This window comes from Rhinopithecus roxellana, chromosome 7, assembly GCF_007565055.1.
Source record: "Rhinopithecus roxellana isolate Shanxi Qingling chromosome 7, ASM756505v1, whole genome shotgun sequence".
Classification (NCBI taxonomy): Eukaryota; Metazoa; Chordata; class Mammalia; order Primates; family Cercopithecidae; genus Rhinopithecus; species Rhinopithecus roxellana.
This window is the reverse complement of record NC_044555.1, coordinates 27036889-27062533: the sequence shown is the minus strand read 5'-3', so window position 1 is coordinate 27062533 and position 25645 is coordinate 27036889. Positions and strand designations below refer to the sequence as shown.

The 25645-nt window shown below is 40.0% G+C and overlaps 1 protein-coding gene across 3 annotated transcripts in view; it reads right to left on the bottom strand.

The window, feature by feature from the left end:
* Window positions 1-25645, bottom strand: part of FAM120C (family with sequence similarity 120C) — a 139727-nt gene that overhangs the window by 110684 nt on the left and 3398 nt on the right. For 2 of the 3 annotated variants that reach the window (XM_030933957.1, XM_030933958.1), the window contains exons 2-3: window positions 4171-4417; window positions 2462-2544 (exon numbers count right to left, since the gene is read on the bottom strand). In XM_030933957.1, the coding sequence (XP_030789817.1) occupies window positions 2462-2544; window positions 4171-4417 (330 nt within the window). Of the gene's footprint in view, window positions 1-2461; window positions 2545-4170; window positions 4418-18859; window positions 19218-25645 lie in introns of those variants that run through there. The other variant, XM_010385876.2, reaches the window with a different exon arrangement.

Genomic DNA, 25645 nt, shown 5'->3' with positions numbered 1-25645 from the left:
CAAACAAAACAAACCAGAAAAGAAAAGAGAAGGGAACCAGGATGGAACTCTGGGCTATTCCACCTTTAACAAGTGGAAAAGACAAGGAAGCAGTAACGGAGACTGGGAAGCGGCAGTCAGTGAGGTAGGAAGGAAATAAGAAGAGAGTAGTGTCCTTAACGCCAAGTGAAAAAAGTGTTCTATGGAAGAATGGGTGTGCATCTGTGTCAAATGCTGCTGACTGGTCAAGTAAAATGAAAACCGACAGCTGGCCACTGGGTTTATTAACTGAGAAGTTATATTGGTGACCCTGTCGAGAGCAATTTCAGCAAATCAACTGAAAAGCAAACGGGAAGGAAACAGTAAGAAACTCACGTGTAGACAAGTCTTTAGAGGAGTTTTCTATAACGAGAAATATAGAGCAGTAGCTTGGGTGGGGAGAGTGAGATCGAGAGGCTTTTTTTAAAAAAATAAAGTTGTATTTTTAAACTTCATAGATGCATGCTTATATAATTTGGAAAGAGCCAATGAAAAGAGGAAACTTGATGATGCAGGAGAAAAAGGGCGAGAACTGCTGAATTGATGCTCTTAAGTTGGCCAAAGGAGATGGGAGCTGTGCCCGATAGTCCCAGCTATCAGGAGGTTTAGGCAGGAGGATTGATCACTTGAGCTGTGATTGTACCACTGCACTCCAGCCTGGGCAGTAAGCAAGACCCTGTCTCTTAAATTTTTTTTTTAAATAAACAGAGATGGGACCTAGTATAAGTAGAGGGACTGGCCTTAGATAGGAACATGGACAGGTCATGCACAATTAATAGGAGGCAGGCAGAATATGTGGCTGCAGAGGGGATAACACCTTCCTGTAGGTGAGGTGAAGAGGGGGTAAGAACTCGTCGAAGTTTTCTTCCCATTGCTTCCATTTTCTCAGTAAAATAGGAAGTAAGGTCATGAACTGAGTGAGCACATGAGGAGAAATATTAGAGGCTTGAAGACAGAGAAGGTATGAAACAGTCATCTAGGAGAATGAAAGAACGAGGGAAATAGAATACAGTCACCTGAAGTGTATGCAGGTATCAGTCTCACAACAGTCTTTTTTTTTTTTTTTTTTTTTTTTTTTTTTTTTTTTTTGAGTCAGAGTCTCATTCTGTCACCCAGGCTAGAGTGCAGTGGCGTGATCTCAGCTCACTGCAACCTCCGCTCCCCGGGTTCAAGTGATCCTCCTGCCTCAGCCTCCCAAGTAGCTGGGACTACAGGCACGTGCCACCACACCCGGCTAATTTTTGATTACAGGCATCAGCCACCATGCCCTGGCTGCAACCGTCTTGATAATAGTGGGTAAACTAATTTTTCAATATTTGTTCAACTGTTAAGTTTAAAAAAAAATTCACACTGGCCGATTGCGGTGACTCATGCCTGTAATCCCAGCACTTTGGGAGGCTGAGGCGGGAAGATCACTTGAGGCCAGGAGTTCGAGACCAGCCTGGCCAACATAGTGAAACCCTGTCTCTATTAAAAATACAAAAATTAGCTGGGCATGGTGGTACACGCCTGCAATCTCAGCTACTCGGGAGGCTGAGGCAGGAGAACTGCCTGAACCTGGGAGGTGGAGGTTGCAGTGAGCTGAGATTGCAACACTGCACTCCAGCCTGGGTGACAGAGTGAGACTCTGTCTCAAAAAAAAAAAAAAAAAAAAAAAAGCCAGGTGTGGTGGCATATGTCTGTAATCCCAGCTACTTGGGTGGCTGAGGCATGAGAAATGCTTGAACCCAGGAAGTGGAGGTTGCAGTGAGCTGGCTGAGATTGTGCCACTGCATTCCAACCTGGATGACAGAGTGAGACTCTGTCTCAAAAAAGAAAAAGAAAAATCACACTGATCATTTAATTTACATGTCTGATCAATAGTGAGGTTCAACATCTAGTCATTGTATTTTCTCTCTTGTGAATTTTCTGCTTCTGTCCTTTGTTCATTATTTCATTATTGGGTTATCAGTATATTTCTTTATAGATTTGTATGAATTCTTGAGATATTAAGGGTATTGATCATAACCAATTTTTTTCTGTCTTTTTTTTTTAGATGGAGTCTTGTTTTGTTGCCCAGGCTGGAGTGTAGTGGCACGATCTTGGCTCACTGTAATCTCCGCCTCCTGGGTTCAAGCGATTCTCCTGCCTCAGCCTCCTGAGTAGCTGGGGTTATAGGCGCCTGCCACTATGCTCGGCTAATTTTTGTATTTTTAGTAGAGACGGGGTTTCATCATGTTGGCCAGGCTGGTCTTGAACTCTTGACCTCAGGTGATCTGCCTGCCTCGGCCTCCCAAATTGCTGGGATTACAGGCATGAGCCACCGCACCTGGCCATAACCAATTTTTTTTCTTTAGTATGTATGTGAAATATTTTAAATCTAATATAAGACAATTATTCCATCAAACTCCAATCAAAACGTCATATCCCCTAATCTGTATAGGCAAGAAATAGGAAACATTACCTTAAGTGATGCAAGAGGATGTTCTGGTCCCAAGAGGCTCCAGTGAAAAGCAGCCAGGTCCTCATCTGGGAGGATGTGGTTACCTATAAAGTACATTTGTCATTTATTGACTGTACAAATGTTTTCTTAGAACCTCCAGGCCATGAAAGGGGTTCTGGGGGAGAAAATGATCAAATAATCCACATAGGTCTATATTCTTAATGTAATACAGTAGCTCTGTGTTGATCACTTAATATGTTTCATGTGTATTATATGTATCATCTTTATAATGACTATATATGGTAATATCATTTCCATTTTACAGATAAGGAAACTGAGGTTCAGATAAGTTTGGTGACTTGGCCCAATGTGGTCTGGCCAATAGGTACACACACCAAGATAAAAAGCTAGGAATGTAACTCCAAAGCCCATGCTATTACTTATCCCCTGAGTCACGTTGCCTTCTATAACAGCAGCCACCAATTACTAACTGCCTAATGAGTGCTGGGCATTTTGTATACCTTATTTCATTTCACTTTACCAATAACACCATGAGGTATTATTATCCGCATTTCACAGATGAGGAAACTGAAACCAGGGAGATGTCACTTCAGTGATTTGCCGATGGCCTAATTCCAAAACTTGTGCTGACTCTATTATATTATCCAAACTCATGTCCTTTGGAATTATAGAGCAAAGGTCACGCCTGAGACAGAATATTAACCTTCATGTGCTAAGTACTTGAATAACCAATTCAAAACATAATCAATTCTCTGCAATTTACTTTGAAACACATCTTTAAGAGATATATTGGGCCAGGTACAGTGTCTCACGCCTGTAATCCCAGCACTTTGGGAGGCCGAGGCAGGTGGATTGCTTGAGGTCAGGAGTTCAAGACCAGCCTGACCAACGTGGTGAAACCCTGTCTCTACTAAAAATACAAAAATTAGCTGGGCATGGTGGCGGGTGCTTGTAGTCCCAGCTATTCAGGAAGTTGAGGCAGGAGAATCTCTTGAACCTGGGAGGTGGAGATTGCAGTGAGCCGAGATCGTGCCACTGCACTCCAGCCTGGGCGACAGAGCGAGACTCTGTCTCAATAAATAAATAAATAAATAAATAAATAAATAAATAAATAAATAAATAAAATAAGAGATAGATTGATGGATGGGTAAAGGAATGGACAGATATATGATAAGGCAATTATAGTAAAATGTTAATGGCAGAATACAGGTGGTGGATATAGAGTTTTAACTGCAAAGCCCTTTTTCAATTTTGCTGTGTATTTGGAAATTTTCATAAAAAATACTAGCACAAAAGAAACAAAGAGAAAAACATAATCAATAATTTGTCTTTCTGATCTAAATTGAGACACTGGGCAAGAAATGTTAATGCTCTGTGTGGGGAACCAAAGTTGTTTAGGGCTAATAAAACATTTGGCTTGAGAATACTCTGCATAAAAGAGTTATAAAATGTAGCAAAAGAAGGTTTACAGGAATCTAAATAATGTTCTGGAATAACCTGTAGCAACCCACAAAACAAACATGCTGAGTTTTAGTGTGCTCTATCAAGAAGCCCAAAAACCATGCTGAGTTCTCCCCAGCAGTGTTTAGTGTGAAGACGTTTTAAGAAGACAAATCTAATGATGACAGGCTAAATCACTCTAGTCCTCATCTCTTAACACCAGAAGAGGAAACTACCAATCACTGCAGTCTTTTCTTTGGATGACCTACCTAGCAGTGCAGCAAATATGGGGAAATTCATCCTCTTCAGGCCCAGCTGCTTGGCTACTTCTTGCATCAGGAACTGGTTGGTAGTGAGGTTCTTCCCATTCCAGCTCAGTTTCAGAGCATGGGAACTGTAGTAAGAGGGAATATTGTAGAGAGCATATTCGGAGTCATGGGCAAGAAGGCCATGAAAGCCATTTTCCCTGAAAAACGCCACCACTTCCAAATGGTGGTCTTCGAGGCTCTGAAAGACCTAGGAGGGAAGAAGAGAACGTGTCATGCCACAGAAGCTGATTTGTATTGTTAGAAGGTCAGGTTTAGCAACTAAATTTTATAGTTTGGTGAAATTTGAGATTGTATGTGACAGAACAGAACATTTTTTAAACATCTTTTACTTTTTTTTTTTTTTTAATACAGAGATGAGATCCCACTATGCTACCCAGGCTGGTCTCGAATTCCTGAGCTTAAGTGATCCTCCTGCCTTGGCCTCCCAAAGTGCTAGGATTACAGGCATGAGTCACTGTGCCCAACCAGAACAGAATACTCTTACAAAACAAAACAAAAAAAATGCTCTCCCAGTCTACAACTTGATTATTACTGTAAACACAGACAGCGTTATACATGTGTTCATTCCCCCAGTTTTTTTTTTCACTCCTTTCATGAAACTTGCCCTGAGGTTCTTCAAAATTAGAATACTGAAATTAACCCAGTATATATTACTTAAGTTTTTACTTCAAACAATAACATTAGAGACTTCTGTTAGATAATAAAGCTATTATTTATTGCTCAGCATCTATATGCTGTACATGTTTTATATATATTATCTCATTAACCTTAGGTAGGTACATATGGATGAAAAACTTAAGATGTAGAAATATACATAGAAATCTAAGTTTATCTGTTTTTAAAAAGTCCTTGCTTTTTTTCTTAGTAGCACCCTACATCGCAGGGCACCTAAATAGTTGCACTTCCAACAGTGAGAAGTCAGAAACTTCACCCCATTTTAGAAATGGGGAAACTAAGGCTACGAGAGATTGACTGCCCCCAAAGTTGCATAATGAGTGAGTGGTAGGCAGGATTCAAATCCAGGCTGATCTGACTCTGGAATGCATACTTTCTATTGTACTGTGCTTCTTCCTGGAGATCATTATTTTTTATGTAATAGAGGTAAACTGTTAAGTACTCTTCCTGTACATGCCTCTATTGCTGTACTTGAAGTATACTGAAATTAACTGCATACCGGCTCCACCAGATTAAGTTCCTTGACCATATAGAGAATTTACCTCTGTATTCCTGGCTCCCACATAAGACCTGGTACATAGTAGTAATAATAATGGCTAACAGATACTGAATATGTACTATGTGCATTAACTCATTTAATACTCACAACAACCTTGTGAGGGCATACCTATTATTATTATCCCCATTTTACACATTATTAGCCCCAAGGTCATATGGCGAGGAGGAGCAAAGCCCAGATTTTGGCTCTAGAGCCTGTGGACCTTGATGGTTTTTTACAACTTGACTAATCTATTTTTCATTTAAGTTGGAATGGTAGTTTTCTGGAGTTTAACAGGAGTTTCAATGCATTAAACTTTTGCTAGATTATGGAAAAGGAGTCTAGTTACAGTTGCTAGTCATGTTACACACAAGGGAAGAGACACCAGTATGCAGATAGTGAAGCAAGGTCGATATTTATTTGATATCCAGGCAAAGGACCCAAAAAGTATTGTAACATATTTATGCCTAGAGATATGAGTAACTCCAGATGTGTCAGGGTAGGAGTAAAGTTTTATGCTGTCCCCTGGTAATAGTTTCTTCCAGCACACCACTCATACAAGTCATACAAGTTGAGCATCCATTGACCTTGTACCAGGCACAGCTACTAAGTGTGATATTTTCTCCCTCATCATCACAACCACACCATGCAGGTATTAGAAGCCCCATTTTACAGATGAGGAAACTGAGGCTCAGAAAAGTAAGATGCCATACTCAGAGCTATCAAGCTGGGAAACAGCAACCTGGGTCACACTGACATCAAAGTCTCTTGGTGTCACCAAAGACCCTTTCTACTACAACACTTAATCTTTAGCTGGTCTGAAGCCGATTATGCCACCATTCAAGTGATTTCAACTCCAGAAAGCCAAGGACTAGTGATTTTTAATCAATTTGGTAGCTCTTAAAACACTAGGAATGTACATCACAACCACCTGGAGATCTTTTTCAAAATATACAAACCTGAGCGTCACCTCAGATCTGCTGGAATTATTTATTTCTTGTTTTTTTTTTTTTTTTTTTGAAACAGAGTCTTACTCTGTCACCCAGACTGGAGTGCAGTGGCCTGATCTCGGCTCACTGCAACCTCCGTGTCCTGGGTTCAAGCAATTCTCCTGCCTCAGCCTCCTGAGTAGTTGGGACTACGGGTGCATGCCACCACACCAGGCTAATTTTTGTATTTTTAGTAGAGACGGGGTTTCACCATGTTGGCCAGGCTGGTCTCAAACTCCTGACCTCAGGTGATCCGCCGGCCTCGGCCTCCCAAAGTGCTGGGATTACAGGTGTGAGCCACTGTATCTAGCCTGGAACAATGTCTTGAGTGTGATCCAAACACCTATATTTCAAAACAGTTTTCAGTAGGTTCTCATGCACACCCCCAATTAAGAATCACTGAACTAATGCAATCATTCATTTTATCACATAGGCAGCTGAAGCCTAGAGAGGATAAATGACTTGACCTAGCTAATTGCAGCTGAACCAAGATTAGAACAAAAGTTTCATGATTCCAGGTATAGGACTTCTTTTACTAAATATTCTAGAGTAGGTAATGGAAAACAATAGAATAAGAATCTCACGAATCTCTCTCACAATTCCGCAATACCCCTCTCCTAACAGGCTAATTTCCCAATGTTCTGAATACTTTCCATAGGCCTGCCACCTCTTGGACAAATTATTTTTAATTCCCCTCCTCTTCACTCTTATAGCACAGAGATGGATGACACAGTCACAGAACTAATTTGACAATACCATCATCTTCCAGTTTTAGGGTCACAGGTTCTATCTTACTCTTTTATCTCCATGGTCCTAACCATGTCCTTCCAACTAGAAAGGACAGAGAACAGGAGTTGATTGGTACAGAATAGTAAAGAAAGGCCTAGTGAGATTGTTAAAAGGAAAAACAGCTCTGGCAAATGAGAGGGCACTATCATCTCAGCATTTAACTTCTACAGCAGATGTAGTGAAATCAGTAGATTGCAAGCTATCCACAGCTCAAGTAGCAAAGTAGTATTAGATATCAATTAAGTACCTACTATGTACCAGGCACTGTTCCAAACCCACCTCATGTCCATTAACCTTGCAATAACATCAGGAGGCATTATTATCTTCGTTTTAAAGACAAACGATCAATGAGGGTCAGAGGTTAGAGAACTTGACCAAAGTCACATAGCTAAAAAGTGAAGCTAGCCAATAAGCACATGACAAACTGCTCAACATTATTAGTCATTACAGAAATGCCCATCAAAACCAAAATGAGACACCAGTTAGCACCCACTAGGATGGCTATAATCAAAAAATGGAAAATAATGAGTGTTGGCAAGGATGCAGAGAAACTGGAATCCTCGTAAATTGCTAGTGGGAATGAAAAATAGTGCAGTTACTTTGGAAAATGGTCTCAGAGATCCTGAAATGGTTAAACATAGTTATCACATGATCCAACGATTCTACTCCTAAGTATATACCCAAGAGAACTGAAAAGCTATGTTCACACAAAAACTTGTACGTGAAAGTTCACAGCAGGCTTATTCATAATAGCCCAAAAGTGGAGAAAACCCAAATGTCTATCAACTGATGAATGGATAAACAAAATGTGGTATATCCATAAAAGGAAATATTATTTGGCGATAAAAAGGAATGAAGTAGGGATTTGTGCTACAACATCAATGAACTTTGAAAACAGAATGCTAACGTGAAACAAGCCAGACACAAAAAGTCATATATTGTATGACTTCTTTCATATGAGATGCCCAGAATAGGCAAATCCAAAGAGATGGAAGAATAGTAGTTGCCAGGGATTGTGGGGATGGGGAATAAGACTAGTACGTACTGGGTTACCCTTTGAGGTTATAAAAATCTTCTGGAATTAGTGGTGGTAGCTGCACAACACTATGAATATACTAAAGACCATTAAATTGTACACTTTAAAATGTTGAATTTTATGGTATATGAGTTATACCTCGATTTTTAAAAAGTGGAGCTAGGATTCAAATTCAGTTCTGTTCACAAATTCCAAGCTCCCCTAAAGCTTTAAGAACTTTAACAACTTTTTATTATGGAAAATTTTAAACATACAAAGGTAATGAACCCCCATGAAAGCAATACCCACTTTCAATTGTTATCAGTGTTAAGTCATTCTTGTTTCATCTACCTTGCCCCTCTCCTTTTTATGGTGTGTGTGTGTGTGTGTGTGTGTGTACACACACACATATATATACACACACACACACACATATATATATATATATATATTTTTTGAGATAGAGTCTTGCTCTGTTGCCCAGGCTGGAGTGCAGTGGCATGATCTCGGCTCACCGCAACCTTTGCCTCCCAGGTTTAAGTGATCCTCCTGCCTTAGCCCCCCCAGTAGCTGGATTACAGGCACATGCCACCACACCTGGCTAATTTTTTTATTTTTAGAAGAGACAGGGTTTCACCATGTTGGCCAGGCTGGTCTCGAACTCCTGGCCTCAGGTGATCCACCCTCCTCAGCCTCCCAAAGTGCTGGGATTAGAGGTGTGAGCCACCACGCCTGGCCTTTCTATGGTATTTTAATATTTTTTGTTGGGATTAAAAATCACATAAAATTTACCATCTTGACTATTTTTAAGCATACAGTTCAGCTGTGTTACGGATTTTCACATTGTTATATAACGTATCTCCAGAATATTTTCATCTTGCAAATCTGAAATTCTATACCCATTAAATAACAGCTCCCTTTTCTCCCTCCTCCTAGCTCTTGGTAACCACAATTCTATTTTCTGTTTCTATAAATTTGACTAATTTAGACACCTCACATAAGCGGAATCATATGGAATTTGTCCTTTTGTGACCGGCTTATTTCACTTAGCATAATGTCCTCAAGTGTTCATCCATATTGTAGCATGTAACAGGATTTCTTTCCTTTTTAAGGCTGAATAATATTCTATTGTATGCTATACATTTTGTTTATCCATTCATCCATCAATAGACATTTGGGTTGCTTCCAACTCTTGGCTACTGTGAATAGTACTGCTATGAACATGGGTGTGCAAATATCTCTTAGAGATCCTGCTTTCAATTGTTTTAGATATATACTCAGAAGTGGAATTGCTGAATTATATGGTAGTTTTATTTTTTATATTTTAAGGAACCTCCATAATGTTTTCCACAGCAGCTGCAGCATTTTACAATCCCACCAACAGTGCATAAGGGTTCCAATTTATCCACATCCTTGCCAACACTTATTTTCTGCGTGTTTTTTTAACAGTAGCCATCCTAATGAGTGTGAGGTAATCTCATTGTGGTTTTGATTTGCATTTCTCGGAGGATTAGTGATGTTGAATATCTTTTCATAAGCTATTGACCATTCTTGGTATATCTTAAGGCAAATTCCAGACATCAAATCACTTCACCCCATAAATACTTCATTATTTAACTCTCACAGTTAAAGTAACAAATAGTACCATTATTACACCCAACAAAATTAACAATTTCTTAATATCATAATATCCAGTCCCTATTCTACTTTCTATGATTGTCCCCAAAATGTCTTTTGATGGTTGCTTTGTTCAAATCAGGATTCAAATAGAATTCACATGCTGTATTTGGTTGATATGGCTTCTAAGGATCTTAACGTATAGCAGTTCCCCTTCCCTTTATTTATATGCCATTTATTTGTTTTAAAAAAAAACTCAGTTTTTAGATTAGAAAAGTAATAAAGATTATTTAATAAATGGTGTTGGGATAACTGAAGAGTCATTTGAGGAGAAAAACATGGATCCATACTTCACACTTCAACTAGGATAACCATAAAAATAATAGGCCAGGCACGGTGGCTCATGCCTGTAATCCCAGCAATTTGGGAGACCAAGACGGGCAAATCACTTGAGGTCAGGAGTTCGAGACCAGCCTGGCCAACATGGTGAAACCTCGTCTCTACTAAAAATACAAAATTTAGCCAGGTATCATGGCTGGTGCCTGTAATCCCAGCTACTCGGGGGGATAAGGCAGGAGACTTGCTTGATCTCAGGAGGTAGAGGTTGCAGTGAGCCAAGACCGCACCACTGCACTCCAGCTTGGGTGACAGAGCAAGACTCCGTCTCAAAAAAAATAGTAATAATAAAAATAAAAATAAAAGACAACATGAGGGAAATTTTGTATAATCTCAGAGTGGGGATAGTTTATGAGCAAATCCAGTAACACTCCCAGAAAACTTGGTCAGTACCCTCGACTATATGAAAATCAAACATTTCCACAGTATGAATGTATAAATGACTGATGAGTAAGAAAAAAAAAAAATCAAACATTTCTACTTGGGAAAAACCAATGTAAGTAAGCTCAAAAGACAAATGACAATCTGCAAAAAATGTGCAACTTACAGTGCAGAAGACTAATTTCCTTAATAGAGAAGGGAAAAAAACCTAACAATCTAAGAGAACATTTCACAAAAAAGGAAACAAATAGATTTTAAGCATATAAAAAGATGATCAAACTCACTTGTGATAAGAGAGATAAAAATTAAAATAATACTGAAACATGATGTTTCACCTACAAGATTAGCAAATAATGTATTGGTGAAGGAAACAGGCACTTGCAAACATTCCTGGTAGGGGTATAAATGGTAGAATCTCTAGGGAGAGCGATTTGGCAAGACCTTTCAAAATTACAAATGTGCATACCCTTTGCCCCAGCAATTCTCCTTTCAGGGATTTATCTTTTAGATATGTAAAGCACTTGGAACAACAATGCAAGTGCCTAAGTATGAGCAACTTCTCTGCAAACACAAAATATTTACTGCAGCATTATTTGTAATAGGTGAAGACTGGAAACAACCTAATTAATTGCCCATCAATAAGGGACTAGTTAAGTAAATCATAATGTATATATACAATGGAATAGTGCAAAACCATAAAAAATGACAAAACTCTTATCTATACACATAGATAAATCACCAAGATATGGTAAATGGTAAGTGCAAGGGACAGAACATTATACTATGCTGTTTTTAAAAGGTATTTTTTGTGTAGAATATGTATATATGTAAAATGTGCATATATATATAAAATGTGTAACTATATATGCTTTTATAGCCATAGTATCTCTGAAAGAATACACAATGAACTGATAATATTGGTCCCCTCCAGGGAGGAGAACCTAGTGACTGGGAAAGGGGTGGAATATTTTTTATCACATATCCTTTTGTATCTTTTGAATTTTTGTACCATGAATTGTAAGTTAATCAAAATATAAAATTACAACTGAATAAAAGCAGAACATATTCAGGGAAAAAAAATCAAACAATATGGCAGTATGTAGAATTAAAAGTAATAATCCTTTTACTCTCATTCCTTGGAAGTAATCGCTGTTCTAAGCCCCTCCCCTAAAGTCTGATTCAGTAGGTCTAGGGTCAGGCTGGAAATCTGTTTTTAACAAGAACCCCAGATGATTTTATGATGAAGCAAGTTTAAGAAACACTTATCTAGTCAGATCACACAACATGGCAATTTATTCCTAGCAAAATACAATCTGCATTCAATCCTGACAGGGCAAAGAGCCAACAATGACCATCAGAATAGTAAGCACTGTGGCTCAATTTACACATTTATCATCACTGGTACCACCTGTACGCGCCTGGCCCAAATTGGTCCAGTTTAGTCGTTAACCTTGTAATTTTCCAGGAGAGTAAAATGATTTAGGAGAGTAAAATGATTTAGGAGAGATTCAATTATAACATACCCAGACAACTGATCAGAAAAACAGCACATTTGAGTTTTAAAGAAAGCGAGAGTTGAGATTATGAATGACCATCTATAGCTTTTAATTGCTGGTTCACCATTCAGTTCAGTGAATAGAGGTTGAGGGCCTACTAAGTGCCAGGATGCAGACAGCACAAAGCAAGACACTTAACGTGTGAGAAGTTATGGAGCACAGGGAACACAGAGTAAAGGCACCTCAACAGTCAGCGGGGTGATGGTTTTTGAGAGGAAGTGACACCTGTTTATAGAACTCGGGGGAGGCCGGGTGTGGTGGCTCATGCCTGTAATCCCAGCACTTTGGGAGACCAAGGCAGGTGGAACACAAGATCAGGAGTTCGAAACCAGCCCGGCCAATATGGTGAAACTCCGTCTCTATTAAAAAAAAAAAAAAAAAAAATTAGCCGGGTATGGTGGCGGGTGCCTGTAGTAACAGCTACTCAGGAGGCTGAGGCAGGAAGATCACTTGAACCCGGGAGGTGGAGGTTGCAGTGAGCCGAGACCACACCACTGCACTCCAGCCTGGACGACAGAGTGAGACTCTGTCTCAAACAAACAAACAAAAACAAAAACCTCAGGGGAAAACAGCTCTCTGAGAAGACATGTCTCATTTCCAACCTACAGGTAGTCTAAAGAAGTGGCTTTCAAACTGTGCTTCCCCAAACCAGAATTTTCATAGGTGGAGACTGGACCAAATAACCAGAGGATTAGTGTTTCTACTTTTATTTTTTGAAGGTATCATTTTGTCACCAAGGCTGGAATGCAGTGGCGGGATCACGGCTCACTGCAGCCTCAACCTCCCGAGTTCAAGCAACCCTGCCACTGCAGCCTCCCAAATAGCTGGGACTACAGGTGTGCACCACCATGCCTGGTTAAATTTTGATTTTGTGTAGAGACAGGTCTTGCTATGTTGCCCAGGTTGGTCTCAAACTCCTGGACACAAGCAATCTTCTCACCTTGGCCTCCCAAAGTGCTGAGATTACAGGCATGAGCCACCGTACCTGACCTGGTGTTCCTACTTTCTCTTCAACCTGAGCTCATAGTCCCCATTTTATATATTACATACTGTGGCTCTTTCAGAAACATTTGAAGAGTATTTGATATTAAAAACAACCAGAAGTATTAATCACTAGAATGCAAGCTTCAAGAAGGCTGAGATTTCAAAAATGTTTTGTTCACTGCTGTTATCTCCAGTACATAGACCACTCGCACAGAGTAGGCAACCAATGAACTGTTTCAACTTTCAACCAATATGTACTGAGCCAGGCACTGATATATGCCAGGTGCCAATCTAGGTATGGAAACACAGCAGTAACAAGAGCCAAGAGTCTTTGACCTCATGGAGTTAACTGCAGTGATTAATATTTCAAGATAGACACTGGGCTAGGCATATTTCATTTATCCTTCTAACTCTGTGAAATGGGTATTAGATCATTCATCCCCCTCCCTCTCCTTTACTCAAACAGAGAAAACAGAAGCTTGGAAAACTTAATTAACTTGCTCCAAATCACACAGTTAGCAATATGGTAGTACTTGGATTTGAACCAATTAGGTCTGACTTTAAAATAATGCTCTTTCAGGGCTGGGCATAGTGGCTCATACCTGTAATCCCAGCACTTTGGGAGGCGGAGGAAGAGGCAGGAAGATTGCCTGAGCTGAGGATTCCAGCCTGGGCAACACAGTGAGATCCCATCTCTACCAAATATTGTTTAAAAAATTAGCCAGGCATGATGGCACATGCCTGTGGTCCCAGCTACTCAGGAGGCTAAGGTGGGAAGATCCCTTGAGCCCAGGAGGTTGAGGCTGCAGTGAGCCGAGATCATGCACCCCACACCAGTCTGAGCAACAGAGTGAGATCCTGTCTCTAAAAAACAATGGTCTTTCCATTAAGTACACTGTTTCTCAAATAAAGGAAACTGGAAAAGTAGGCATAAAGTAATCTGAGATCAACTCACAAGTAACACAATAAACACAAGGGCATAAAAAAATAACTAGACTGTAAGCCCATTAGTGGCAGAATTATGTTAGCACTCTGCCTGGACCATAAAAAGAGTATAATAAATGCTTGTTAAAGTTAACTTCAAACTAGAGGCAATACTGCTTTCTGACCTCTGCAGTACTTGACTTCCTCCAGCTTGTCCCATATTCCCTCAAGCCCCTCTACCATGCTAAATACACCAAACTAGTGACTGACTCGGGCAGAGTTCTGTGGTCTATCTTCTCTACCTGTTCTTACCAAAGCAAAAAGAATTCAAAAGAATTCAAAGACAGTAAGGAATTATCACCTTATAAGAAGATTCGAGGGCGGGATGGATTATGCGTAAGTCTGATTCAGCAACAGAAATATAGATGACTTACATTTCAACTGGAAGGCCACCTTGAACTCTAACTACTAAATAATTACAGACTGAAACTACTGTTGATGCAAATATGCATCACTACATTGTGGAGTTCACCAACCAACCATTAAGAGACCAGACTGATAATCACAAAGCTAAAGAATAATGTATTGAAAGAACAGCAGCAATTAGGAACCACAGTTACTTCAAGGAAACATTGATAAGGTGGCCTTCCCTCTCAACTGTAGGAATTTCAATTATCTACATGCACATACTTGGTAGTCTTGGCCATGAGATACGGCAGTCAAGCTAGAGGTAGTAGAATACCTACCGATCCAGTGTTCAGTACACACTATTAAGGTCCTAATTTTAATTTGCGAGTACCCAATTTTCATTCTTTTTTCTTTTCTGAGATGGAGTTTTGCTCTTGTTGCCCAGGCTGGAGTGCAATGATGTGGTCTCAGCTCACTGCAACCTCCACCTCCGGGTTGAAGCAATCCTCCTGCCTCAGCCTCCCAAAGTAGCTGGGATTACAGGCGCCCACCACCACACCCTCCTAATTTTTGTATTTCTAGTAGAGTTTCACCATGTTGGCCAGGCTGGTCTCGAACTCCTGACCTCAGGTGATCCATCCACCTTGGCCTCCCCAAGTGCTAGGATTACAGGCGTGAGCTACCGTGCCCGGCCCAATTTTAGTACTCTTAATTACTCTTAGGCTGCCAGAAGCCAGCCCATTTCTGCAGATGATGCCTTCTGTCACATTTAAGAACAAAAGGGAAAACTTGGACTTTTAAAAAACCTGTTGTGTGTCAACCACGGGCTGGAAACTTTACTTTGATGCTAACTTTTGTTATCAGTGTATACAGCAAGAACTTTGGCATCCAGTGAACCTATGATCAAAGTTTGTGGGGACAAGTCACTTAGCTTCTTCATCTGTAAAATGGAGATTTATCTGATTCCTACCCAATTCTAAGACAATTTATAATATAATAGCTGGCACAGACTGAAAAAGTAGTTATGAAAGTCTGTTTTGCAGAGATGAAGTCTGTGGTATGCACTACTGCCTGAAGGTCCTCAGAAATAATTTGAGACAAGTCAATACCAGAATAGGCACTTGTTTAGCCCAAAGCAAATCTTCACAACTGAAAAGTCAGAGGTCTCATGGAAAGTATCCTTAGGAGTAAGAGAGCGAGAATCCAAGGGAACCTCTGGGTTACCTCAGAAAGGAGGACAGGAACTGCACAGAGGACAATGATCACAATAAATTTCTAAGAGTCTTTGAACTAGGGGCTGTAAATGCTTACAGGAATGGGCAGCTAACATGAATGAAGGGGCTGAGTAAAGAAAAATTAACTTCCAGAAATGTAATTTTTGGTTAGGCATGGTGGGTAATCCCAGCACTTTGGGAGGCTAAGGCAGGATTGCTTGAGGCCAGGAGTTTGAGATCAGCCTGGGCAACCTAGCAAGACCCTGTCTCTAAAACAAACAAACAAAACAAAACCTTAAAAATTAGCTGGGTTTGGGTGGCACATGCCAGTAGTCCTAGCTACTGGGGAGGCGGAGGTGGAAGGACTGTTTGAGCCCAGGAGTTCAAGGTTATAGTGAGCCATGTTCACACCACTGCACTCCAACCTGGGCAACAGAGCAAGACACCGTGTTTAAAAATAAAAAACACACACACAGAAATGTATTTTTATTTAAGCTGTGGGTGTTTATACATGCAAAATACTGGAGTTTACATTTTACATTGAAGACATAAGTGAAAAACTAGAAGATTTATCATTACACTTTTATTTTTGGTAGTTTATTCTCCTTTGACTTGGAACTAGAGGCCTGACACATTTATGTGCCAAGAGGTCAACGTTAGGTCTTATATTTTTGTGTTACAACATGCAGTACAGAATTCAGCCTTGAATGCTTTCACTTCAAGTGACTAATTTGATCCTATTTCATAATGGAAAACAGCTGTTTAGAAATGTAGGCATTTCCAAACACAGAAGTTTGGCACAGTGTTTTTTATATTTCAGTAACTACTTCCAAAGTATTTGTAGAATTCGGCATTTCAATGACATCATGCTTCAATTTCAGCACCATGGCACAGTAATTCAGAATCTCCATTGTAGCTCTTCTTTCATACTCTAAACACTGAGAAAGGCTAATTGAACAATATTAGTTCATTTTCATCAAATATGTCAGAGAACCTTTTCTGGAATTCAACAGACAACTTCACAACTGTGGGAATGTAATTCAGGCCATCACTTTCAATTCTTGGAAACCAATTTCAGCAAAGAAAAGTCAGCCAGTTTATCTCTTGCCAAATGAGTTTCTCAAAGGCATAATTTTGCTAGGAACAAGCAAGTACAACCATACATTTGTGAAGGTATTTCTGAACAATGCTGTTTTTATTCAGTGTCTAGATGAGTTGTAAAATCAACCAAACAAGCCAAATATTTTATTTCACTCTCTGCGGGTGTGGTGAATGCCCTTTGGATGCCAAGTCATTTTTTTCAGTATCTTGAGTACCATGCTTCAACTAAGCCAATCAACCTCCATGTAATAGGGCAGATTTCCATAACATACACCCAATAATTCACCAAGCAAAGTATTCAATTGTGGAGCAAACCACCATGTTAATTACTAGTTCCTGATCTGACTGATTCATTTCTAAGCTTTTAGCAGAAAGAGCTTTAAGTTTAGGTCCCCGGAAAGTGTTTCTGCTTCAAATTGTTTCTTGGGTCCAACAGTTCTAAACACTATTGCAGAAGCACCATCTGTAGTCATACTTATTAATTTTGACCAATTGATATTACAAATCTCAACACTTTTCTCATCACACAAAATCCAGGTATTTCCAGATGTGCCTGTGATGAGTCCAAGAGTCAGGTTACATCTAATTCTTAACACATGAATCGTACCTAAGTGCAGTGGCTCTCGAACTTTAGCATGTATCAGACTCAGCTGGAGGGCTTGTTGAAACGGATCCATAAGCTCCCCCACCTTTCCCACCAGTTTCTGATTCTGTAGGTCCAAAGGGGTAAGGGACTGAGAATGTGTATTTCCAACATGTTTCCAGATGGTACAGTGCTGTTGGTCTGGGACCATACTTTGAGAACCACTGGCTAGGAATACAGCTAACTGTACAGCTATGTGGATGCAGTTTTTTTTTTTTTTTTTGAGACACAGTCTCGCTCTCTCGCCCAGGCTGGAGTACAGTGGCCGACCTCAGCTCACTGCAAGCTCCGCCTCCCGGGTTTACGCCATTCTCCTGCCTCAGCCTCCTGAGTAGCTGGGACTACAGGCGCCTGCCACCTCGCCCGGCTAGTTTTTTGTATTTTTAGTAGAGACAGGGTTTCACTGTGTTAGCCAGGATGGTCTCGATCTCCTGACCTCGTGATCCGCCCGTCTCGGCCTCCCAAAGTGCTGGGATTACAGGCTTGAGCCACCGCGCCCGGCTGTGGATGCAGTTTTTAATCTGTTGTAACCAGCTGCTATGTAAATCTCCAAAAATAAACTTTTTGACTAAATCTGTCCCAAGAATGTTTAGCCATCCATGTCTGACATCCTGAGCCAAAGTATTTCCTACCTTTGCAAATGCTTGTTTATAACATAATTTCTGTTGTACTCGACAAACACTTTTATAAAACTACTGTATAAAAAGGCTTTCAAGTCCTGGCAGTTTTTTCATTTAATACATAATTGCCTTCTGTGGCATCACTTATTTTATCTGTATCTAGAAATATAGCCTGTTGAAATTCCAAGTACATTTTTAAGTTCTTTTCATTTCAGCACTCATCCTTTTTGTATGTTTTTTTTTTTTTTTTTTGAGATGGAGTTTCACTCTTGTTGCCCAGGCTGGAGTGCAATGGTGCGATCTTGGCTCACCGCAACCTCCACCTCCCAGGTTCAAGTGATTCTCCTGCCTCAGCCTCTCGAGTAGCTGGGATTACAGGCACGCGCCACCATGCCCAGCTAATTTTGTATTTTTAGTAGAGACAGGGTTTCTCCATGTTGGTCAGGCTGGTTTCGAACTCCCGACCTCAGGTGATCCACCCGCCTCGGCCTCCCAAAGTGCTGGGATTACAGGCATGAGCCACCGCACCCGGCCGTACACTGATATTTCTTACAGTGGTTTACTTTCAAATGGTATCTTAAATTGTAGTCTTTCAACAGACACATTTTATTTAGATGGACATGAAAATTCATCAATTCCTCAAAGAAATAGGCTCTCTCCTGTTCAAACACGTGAACTTCTTCCATAAAAAAGATTGTTTTAACTTTGCACAGATGTGGGTATGAGAAATATTTCGTGTTCATCAAAAATATTATTTAAAAAGAACAAGCACAACAATCAATGGTGTTTCAGTTATCTATTTCTGTGTAACAAATTAGCCTCCAAACTTAGTGGCTTAAAACAACATTTATTATCTCATAGTATCTGTAGGCATGGCTTAGCTGGGTCCTCTGGCTCAAGGTCTCCTATAGGCTTCAATCAAGGTGCCAGCCAGGGCTGCAGTCATCTCAAGGCTCGCCTGGGGAAGGATCCGCTTCCAAGCTTACTCACGTACATGGCTGTTGGCAGCAATTCACTTCCTTGCAGACTGTAGTTGGACTGAGGGCCTCAGTTCCTCACTGAGTGTTGGTTGGAGGCTTCCCTCAGTTTCTTTTCCTGTGGGTCTCTCCATAGGGCAGCTCACAACATGGCAGCTTGCTTCATCAGAGTGATCAAGCAAGAAGAGCCAGAGAGAAAGAGAGAGAGAGTGCAAACAAGATGGAAGTCACAGTTTTTTATAACCTAATCTTGGAAGTGACATCCCATCACTTTTGTTGTAGTCTGCTCATCAGAAGCAAGTCACTAGGTCCAGCCCACAAACTGGGGGGATGGGAGGAGATTACAAAAGGGTGTGAATACCAGGAGGTGGGAATCATTGGGAGCCATTGTAGAAGATGTCTACCATGAATGACAAGTGGCACTTCGTCATTGTGGCAGGGAGACACCATGGAGCTGTAGAGACCAATAAATGAAGACCACGTGGTTCACCAAAAGGGGTTAAGCAGTATTGCCAGAGGATCTGATATTTCAGTAGTTGGAAAGAGACTTTTTTGCAACATTTCTCTATTTTTAAAAGTTGGCAACAAATTCGAACTTGTTAAAAAAAAATGCAAGTTAAATGACAGCAGGAAATGATAATCATTCAATTCATTCAACTAGATGATGCCTTAATATTCAGTCCAAGTGTATTATTTGATTTCAGATCCTGGTGAACACTATTGATCAATGAAAATAAATGAAGTTCTTTCAAAAAGAAAAGGAAAATAATATGTGGGCCAATGCAAAAATACATGAATGGGCCACATAAGGCCTACGGGCTGCCAGTTTGCCATCTTTGCCATACCTTTGTAATTTCCTCATGTGATACAGATGAACGGGCAAGGGTTTTGCTTCTGGTATGCAAATCCTGGTTTCTGCCACTTCTATTGGTTATGTCCCTGGGCCTAATGACAAGGGCCAGAGAAAGGATCCTGGGGACTTATACCGTAAGTCTTTTCTTCCTTGTTTCCTCTACTAGACTATGAGCTCCTGGAAGGGTAGGGTACCATGCTTTGTACCCCTGACTTCAACACTCCTTATCTCACTTTCCTACTTCATTTTCTCCACAGCATTTCCTATGTCACAAAACATATTTTGCCTATTTATCTTGTTTGTTGTCTATCTTCTTCATTAGAATATGTTTCATGAGGTCAGAAATCTGTTTTATTCACTGCTGTATTCTCATAATCTTGAACTTTGCCTGGCACACAGGAGTCCAATAAACACAGTCTGAGTAAATTAATTCCATTGTTCATAGTACTTAGAACAGTGTCTGGCACAGAACAGGTGTTCAAAAATATTAACTGAACTGAAAAGCATTGTCCTAATAAGAAAAATGGGGTAAAATTAGGCTAGATAATGGTGGGCAGATCATGAAGGCATGCCATGGCATGCCATGCTAAGCTTAAAGCATGAGAGTGAGGTGATCAATGTCCAACCTACTAGGTGCACAAGATATTTTGTATTTTTTTTTCTTTTATACAGGGTCTTAACTCTGTCACCCAGGCTGCAGTGCAGTGGTGCGATCTCAGCTCAGTGCAACCTCAACCTCTCAGGCTCAAGCGATCCTCCTGCCTCAGCCTCTTGAGTAGCTGAGACTACAGGTGCGTACCACCATGCCCTGCTACAAGACATTTTAGTCAATATAATAGCAGCTGGCATTTATATGGCATTTACTACGTGCCATATAATGTTCTAAGCATATTACTTAAATCATTTAACACTCACAACAAAATTTGTGATGTAGGTATTATTGTTAAACTGAGGCACAGAGTAAGTAACTTGCCTAAGCTTACATAATGAGTACTTAGAAGAATAGGGATCTAAACCCCGGCAGTCTGGCTCCAAGGCCTGTGTTGTCAGCCATTATGCTACACAAACTAAATATAGGAAAAAATGTTCTGGAAGAAGTTATTAAAATATAACTATAAAAATGCAATTACACCGTTCTGAGATATGTTAAAGATGAAGGATTTTGGTGTCAAATATCTTTAGGTCCAAATCTTGGTCCAACCATGTTCTAGCAGTGCAACCTTGGGCCAGTGACTACACTGAGCCTGTTTTCTTTTTTTTTTGCTATAAAAAGTAGAGATTTAGGCCGGGCGTGGTGGCTCACACCTGTAATCCCAACACTTTGGGTGGCTGACGCAGGCGGATCACCTGAGGTCAGGAGTTTGAAACCACTCTCACCAACATGGTGAAACTCCGTCTCTACTAAAAATAGAAAAATTAGTTGGGTGTGGTGGCATGTGCCTGCAGTCCCAGCTACTTGGGAGGCTGAGCAAGAGAATTGCTTGAACCCAGGAGGTGGAGGTTGTAGTGAGTCAAGATCACGCCACTGTACTCCAATCTGGGCCACAGAGCGAGACTCTGCCTCAAAAAACAAAAAACAAAACAAAACAAACAAAAAACAAAACAAACACAAAAGAGAGAGAGAGATTTAATCTGTCATAGGAGTAGAGGAAAAAATAGAGATTAATACCTCTCCTGTTGGGTGGTTGTGAGGATTAAATGAATATTGGTGAGGTACCTCGCCCACGTGGTAGCCATTATTACTACCATCAAAAGGGAATATATTCTATAAGTGCATTGTTAAGCAGCTACAAAACTTCTGAGTAACAGGAGTTCGGCAATTCAGTTTGCAATCTGAGTTTATTTAGATGGAATTAATATATAACATTGTATAGCATTGATTCTAAATTCTTCTTTATCTGACCTGTAAAGCCCTCTACAGTGATTCAGTCAGTAAAGGTAAACCAACCAATCTCTCTCTCTCACAGCAAACATTATTTTATATATGTCAAGTCCTAGAGCAAATCTCCGCCCTCTTGAAACTCATTTAAAAGAGAATTAAGCGATATGAAAATACTATGAAAGAGAAAAAAATATGAGAGAGGTAAGAACAGAGTACTCTGGTAGTAAAGGGAAGGCTTAATTTACCACAGCTGACAGAGGCTGGCTAGGAAAGATCCTATAATGATAACTTTTGAGCAGGAATAAGGGGGAATTTGCTATGCAAAGGTCAAGATAAACATAAGAAAAATACTATGAGAGAGGACACGGTATGTCTAGGAAACTAAGAAAATACAGAATGGTTGGAACAGGGGTGGCCAGAGGTGAGCACCAGGTAAGTCTGGAGGGAGTTTGGGATCAGATTGTGAAGGGCACTGTCTGCCATATTGAGAAGTTTGGTGGCCGGGCGCGGTGGCTCAAGCCTGTAATCCCAGCACTTTGGGAGGCCGAGATGGGAGGATCACGAGGTCAGGAGATCGAGACCATCCTGGCTAACACGGTGAAACCCCGTCTCTACTAAAAAATACAAAAAACTAGCTGGGCGTGGTGACGGGCGCCTGTAGTCCCAGCTACTCGGGAGGCTGAGGCAGGAGAATGGCGTAAACCCGGGAGGCGGAGCTTGCAGTGAGCTGAGATCCGGCCACTGCACTCCAGCCTGGGCGACAGAGCAAGACTCCGTCTCAAAAAAAAAAAAAAAAAAAAAAAAGAGAAGTTTGGACTCAGTAGGGTAGGCAAATACACCTTTGGGCATATAACAGAGTCAGCTTCTGTTTTCAGAATGGTGTCTCTGGCAGCAATATGGCAGATAGAGTCCAGAGAGTGTTATGGTAAAGGAACAAGTTGACACTGTCTTCCTGGTTCAGATAAGAAATTTTGGTAGCCTGAACTAAAGCAACGGGGGTGGAAACAGACAGAAGTAGCTGGACTCAGGAGACATTTCTAACGTAGAATTCAAAGGATCCAATGACCAAGTAAATGTGGGAAGTGACAGGAGAGTGAAGAATTGAGGACTCCACGGCTTCTGGCTTGAAAGTGATGAAAGACACCATTCATAGAAATAGAGAGTACCAGAAGTGGAACAAGTTTTGGGGAAACATAATGAGTTCCATTTTGGGTAGTTTTTAGTTTAAGTGACCTAAAAGACATCAAGTAGTAGAGAGGTGAAAAGATGTGTTGAAAGCTCATGAGAGAGGTCGAGGGTAGAGACAGAGCAATAGGAATCATCAGAATTTAATTAATACTTAAAGCCACCATAATGGATGAGATTGCTCAGGAAACAAAAGTAGAAGAATATGACCAGGACAGAAGCCTTGAGGGCACCAACATTTAAAGAAGCAGGCAGAAGAGGAATAAGGAAAAAAGAAGAAAGAACTAGAGGGTTACAAGGAGAATCAGAAGTGAGTTGAACTGTGAAATCCAAGGAAGATAGTTCAAGAATAGGATGGCTTGATATTAATGATCTTAAAGAGGACCAAGAAAGGCTAAGAATGGAAATGCGTGCAGCAGCTTCAGAGTAGTGACATCAGATATAAAGTAGCACTAGGCTAGGAAATGCGAATTAATACAATCTGCTTCTTTAAGAATAATGGTGAATAGGGAAGAAAGGAGATAAAGACAATGGCTCGAAGGAATTAGAAAATAAAGGGGAAGTTTTTGTTTTTCAAAGATTATTTGTGCATGCTCTAAGTGAAAGAAACCAGAGAGGCAGAGACTGAAACTGTAGAAAGGACAGGGATTACTACTTTTGAATTCCTATAACATCACTGTATGACTCACTTACTTGGCACTTAGCTTACACATTTGCCTTGTATTGCCAGTATTGTACATTTAGCAATGCTGGCACAAACTAAGTGCTCAAAAAATCTACTTATGATTGTTTGTCTTCATGTATCTATACATATTATCTAGCCAGTAACAGTGTACAATCATACACAAGAATGTACAAAACGAAGGAAACAGGATGGTGGGATTGTGTAAACTTTGAGCAATATAAACCCAGAACAGTAATTTTTATCCACCACTTACTAGTACTTAGAACAAAGAAAAATTATTTTACCTCTTGGTTATCTCAGTTACTCAACTGTAAAATGGGGGAGAATACCATACACCTTGCAAGCTCTTGAGGATTAAATGAGATATTTTTAAAGCTTTTAATATACAACTTGTTGCCTAAGAAGTAATTATTATTTTGATTATTTTCCAACCACTAGAGCATCTAGAAAAGTCATTGACTTTTCAGAATGTCTACGACTAATGGTAAGTAAACAATCAGGAGGCATAGCAGCCATTGCTTTATCGTATTCTAGAGAACCAAAGCACAAAATGATGATACCTGTTCTCCAAGTCTGGTTATTCATATACCACCAACATGATTTCTGCCATATCCAAGTACTGCAACTTAATATCTTTCTTTAAATCAACTCATTTTATCTAATCATAATCACTCTAAAAAAGTATAGCTGCAAAATGGTGAGTTTGATGTGATCTTTTTTTTTCTAATTACACAGTAACCATTAAAACAAAGCATTCATTCCCTTAATCACCCTAAATTATCTCCTGAATCACAATCTAAAACTGCTTTAGGTTGCTCTACTTCTGAGACCCTTAGGAAGCAATCAGGCAAGCAATTTGTGGGTTTACTTAATTTTCCTTCTACTGATTATCATTTACAAAGGTTTGCAGAGCATATAAATGAAACCAACCAAATCAAAAAATTCATCCCAACAATATACACTGGATCTTTTCATGGTAAGTCCGAAGTTGTCTAAAGCTAAACAGACAACCCAGCAACTTATCTATTATTTAATCCTTCCACCTCTACTTTCTGTATCACAAATGAAAATGAGACTGGGAATAAAGGCCCATCTTGTGGTCTAGCCCGAAGAACAAAACCAAAGAGGGGAGAGATACAGTAGTGGGTTTTGTTCTGAGGCACTGACATTCAGTCAAAAGAAATAGTAGGCATGCAAATCATCCAAGTGAAAAATTCCCACCTTCAAGACAGTAGAACACTCCTCTGAAAAGGGAAACCATAATCGGTTATTAATACCTTTAAAGTCTGTGCTACAATCCAGGGAGTTCTTCATCACTTCAATAAAAATAAAAAAGTCACTGACTGGAACCGGGAGAGAACTTCACTCATTGATAACATCGACAGACACTTTAGATATGCAATTTTAGAGCTGGTCTTAAATCCATTATATTAAGAGCCACACTACACTCTTAAAAAGTCACTTCTACAATCCATTCTCTTAGGATCATCGATCTATTCATTATGGAAAAAAACAATGTACCCTGCACCCAAAGTACACAGGACATTATGGAGAATACAAAAAGATCAGAGTTTGTTTATAATCTAGCACAGGGAATAAGATTTATACATTCTCCAAGAGTGCTTCTAAGGACTAGAGAGAACTGCTGGGAATTTTTCCCCAACATTTTTATTATGAAAAACTTCAAACATATGGCAAAGTTGAAATAATTTTACAGTGAACATCTGAATACCCACGACTGAGATTCTACTATTTTTACTATACCTTATTTATCACATATCTATCTATTCAATCCATCTTTTTTATTAACTGCTGGGATTTTGAAAATGTGACTGTGTGGTGAAGTACGACAAAAATACACTAAGGGCTGCTTCTCAAAAGATTTTGACTGATGGGGTATATAAACAAAAAAAAACTTTGGAAACCACAAACCCATACTCAGTGTTCAACCCTCCTGCCAACCTCCAATCAAAATCTGTTCAG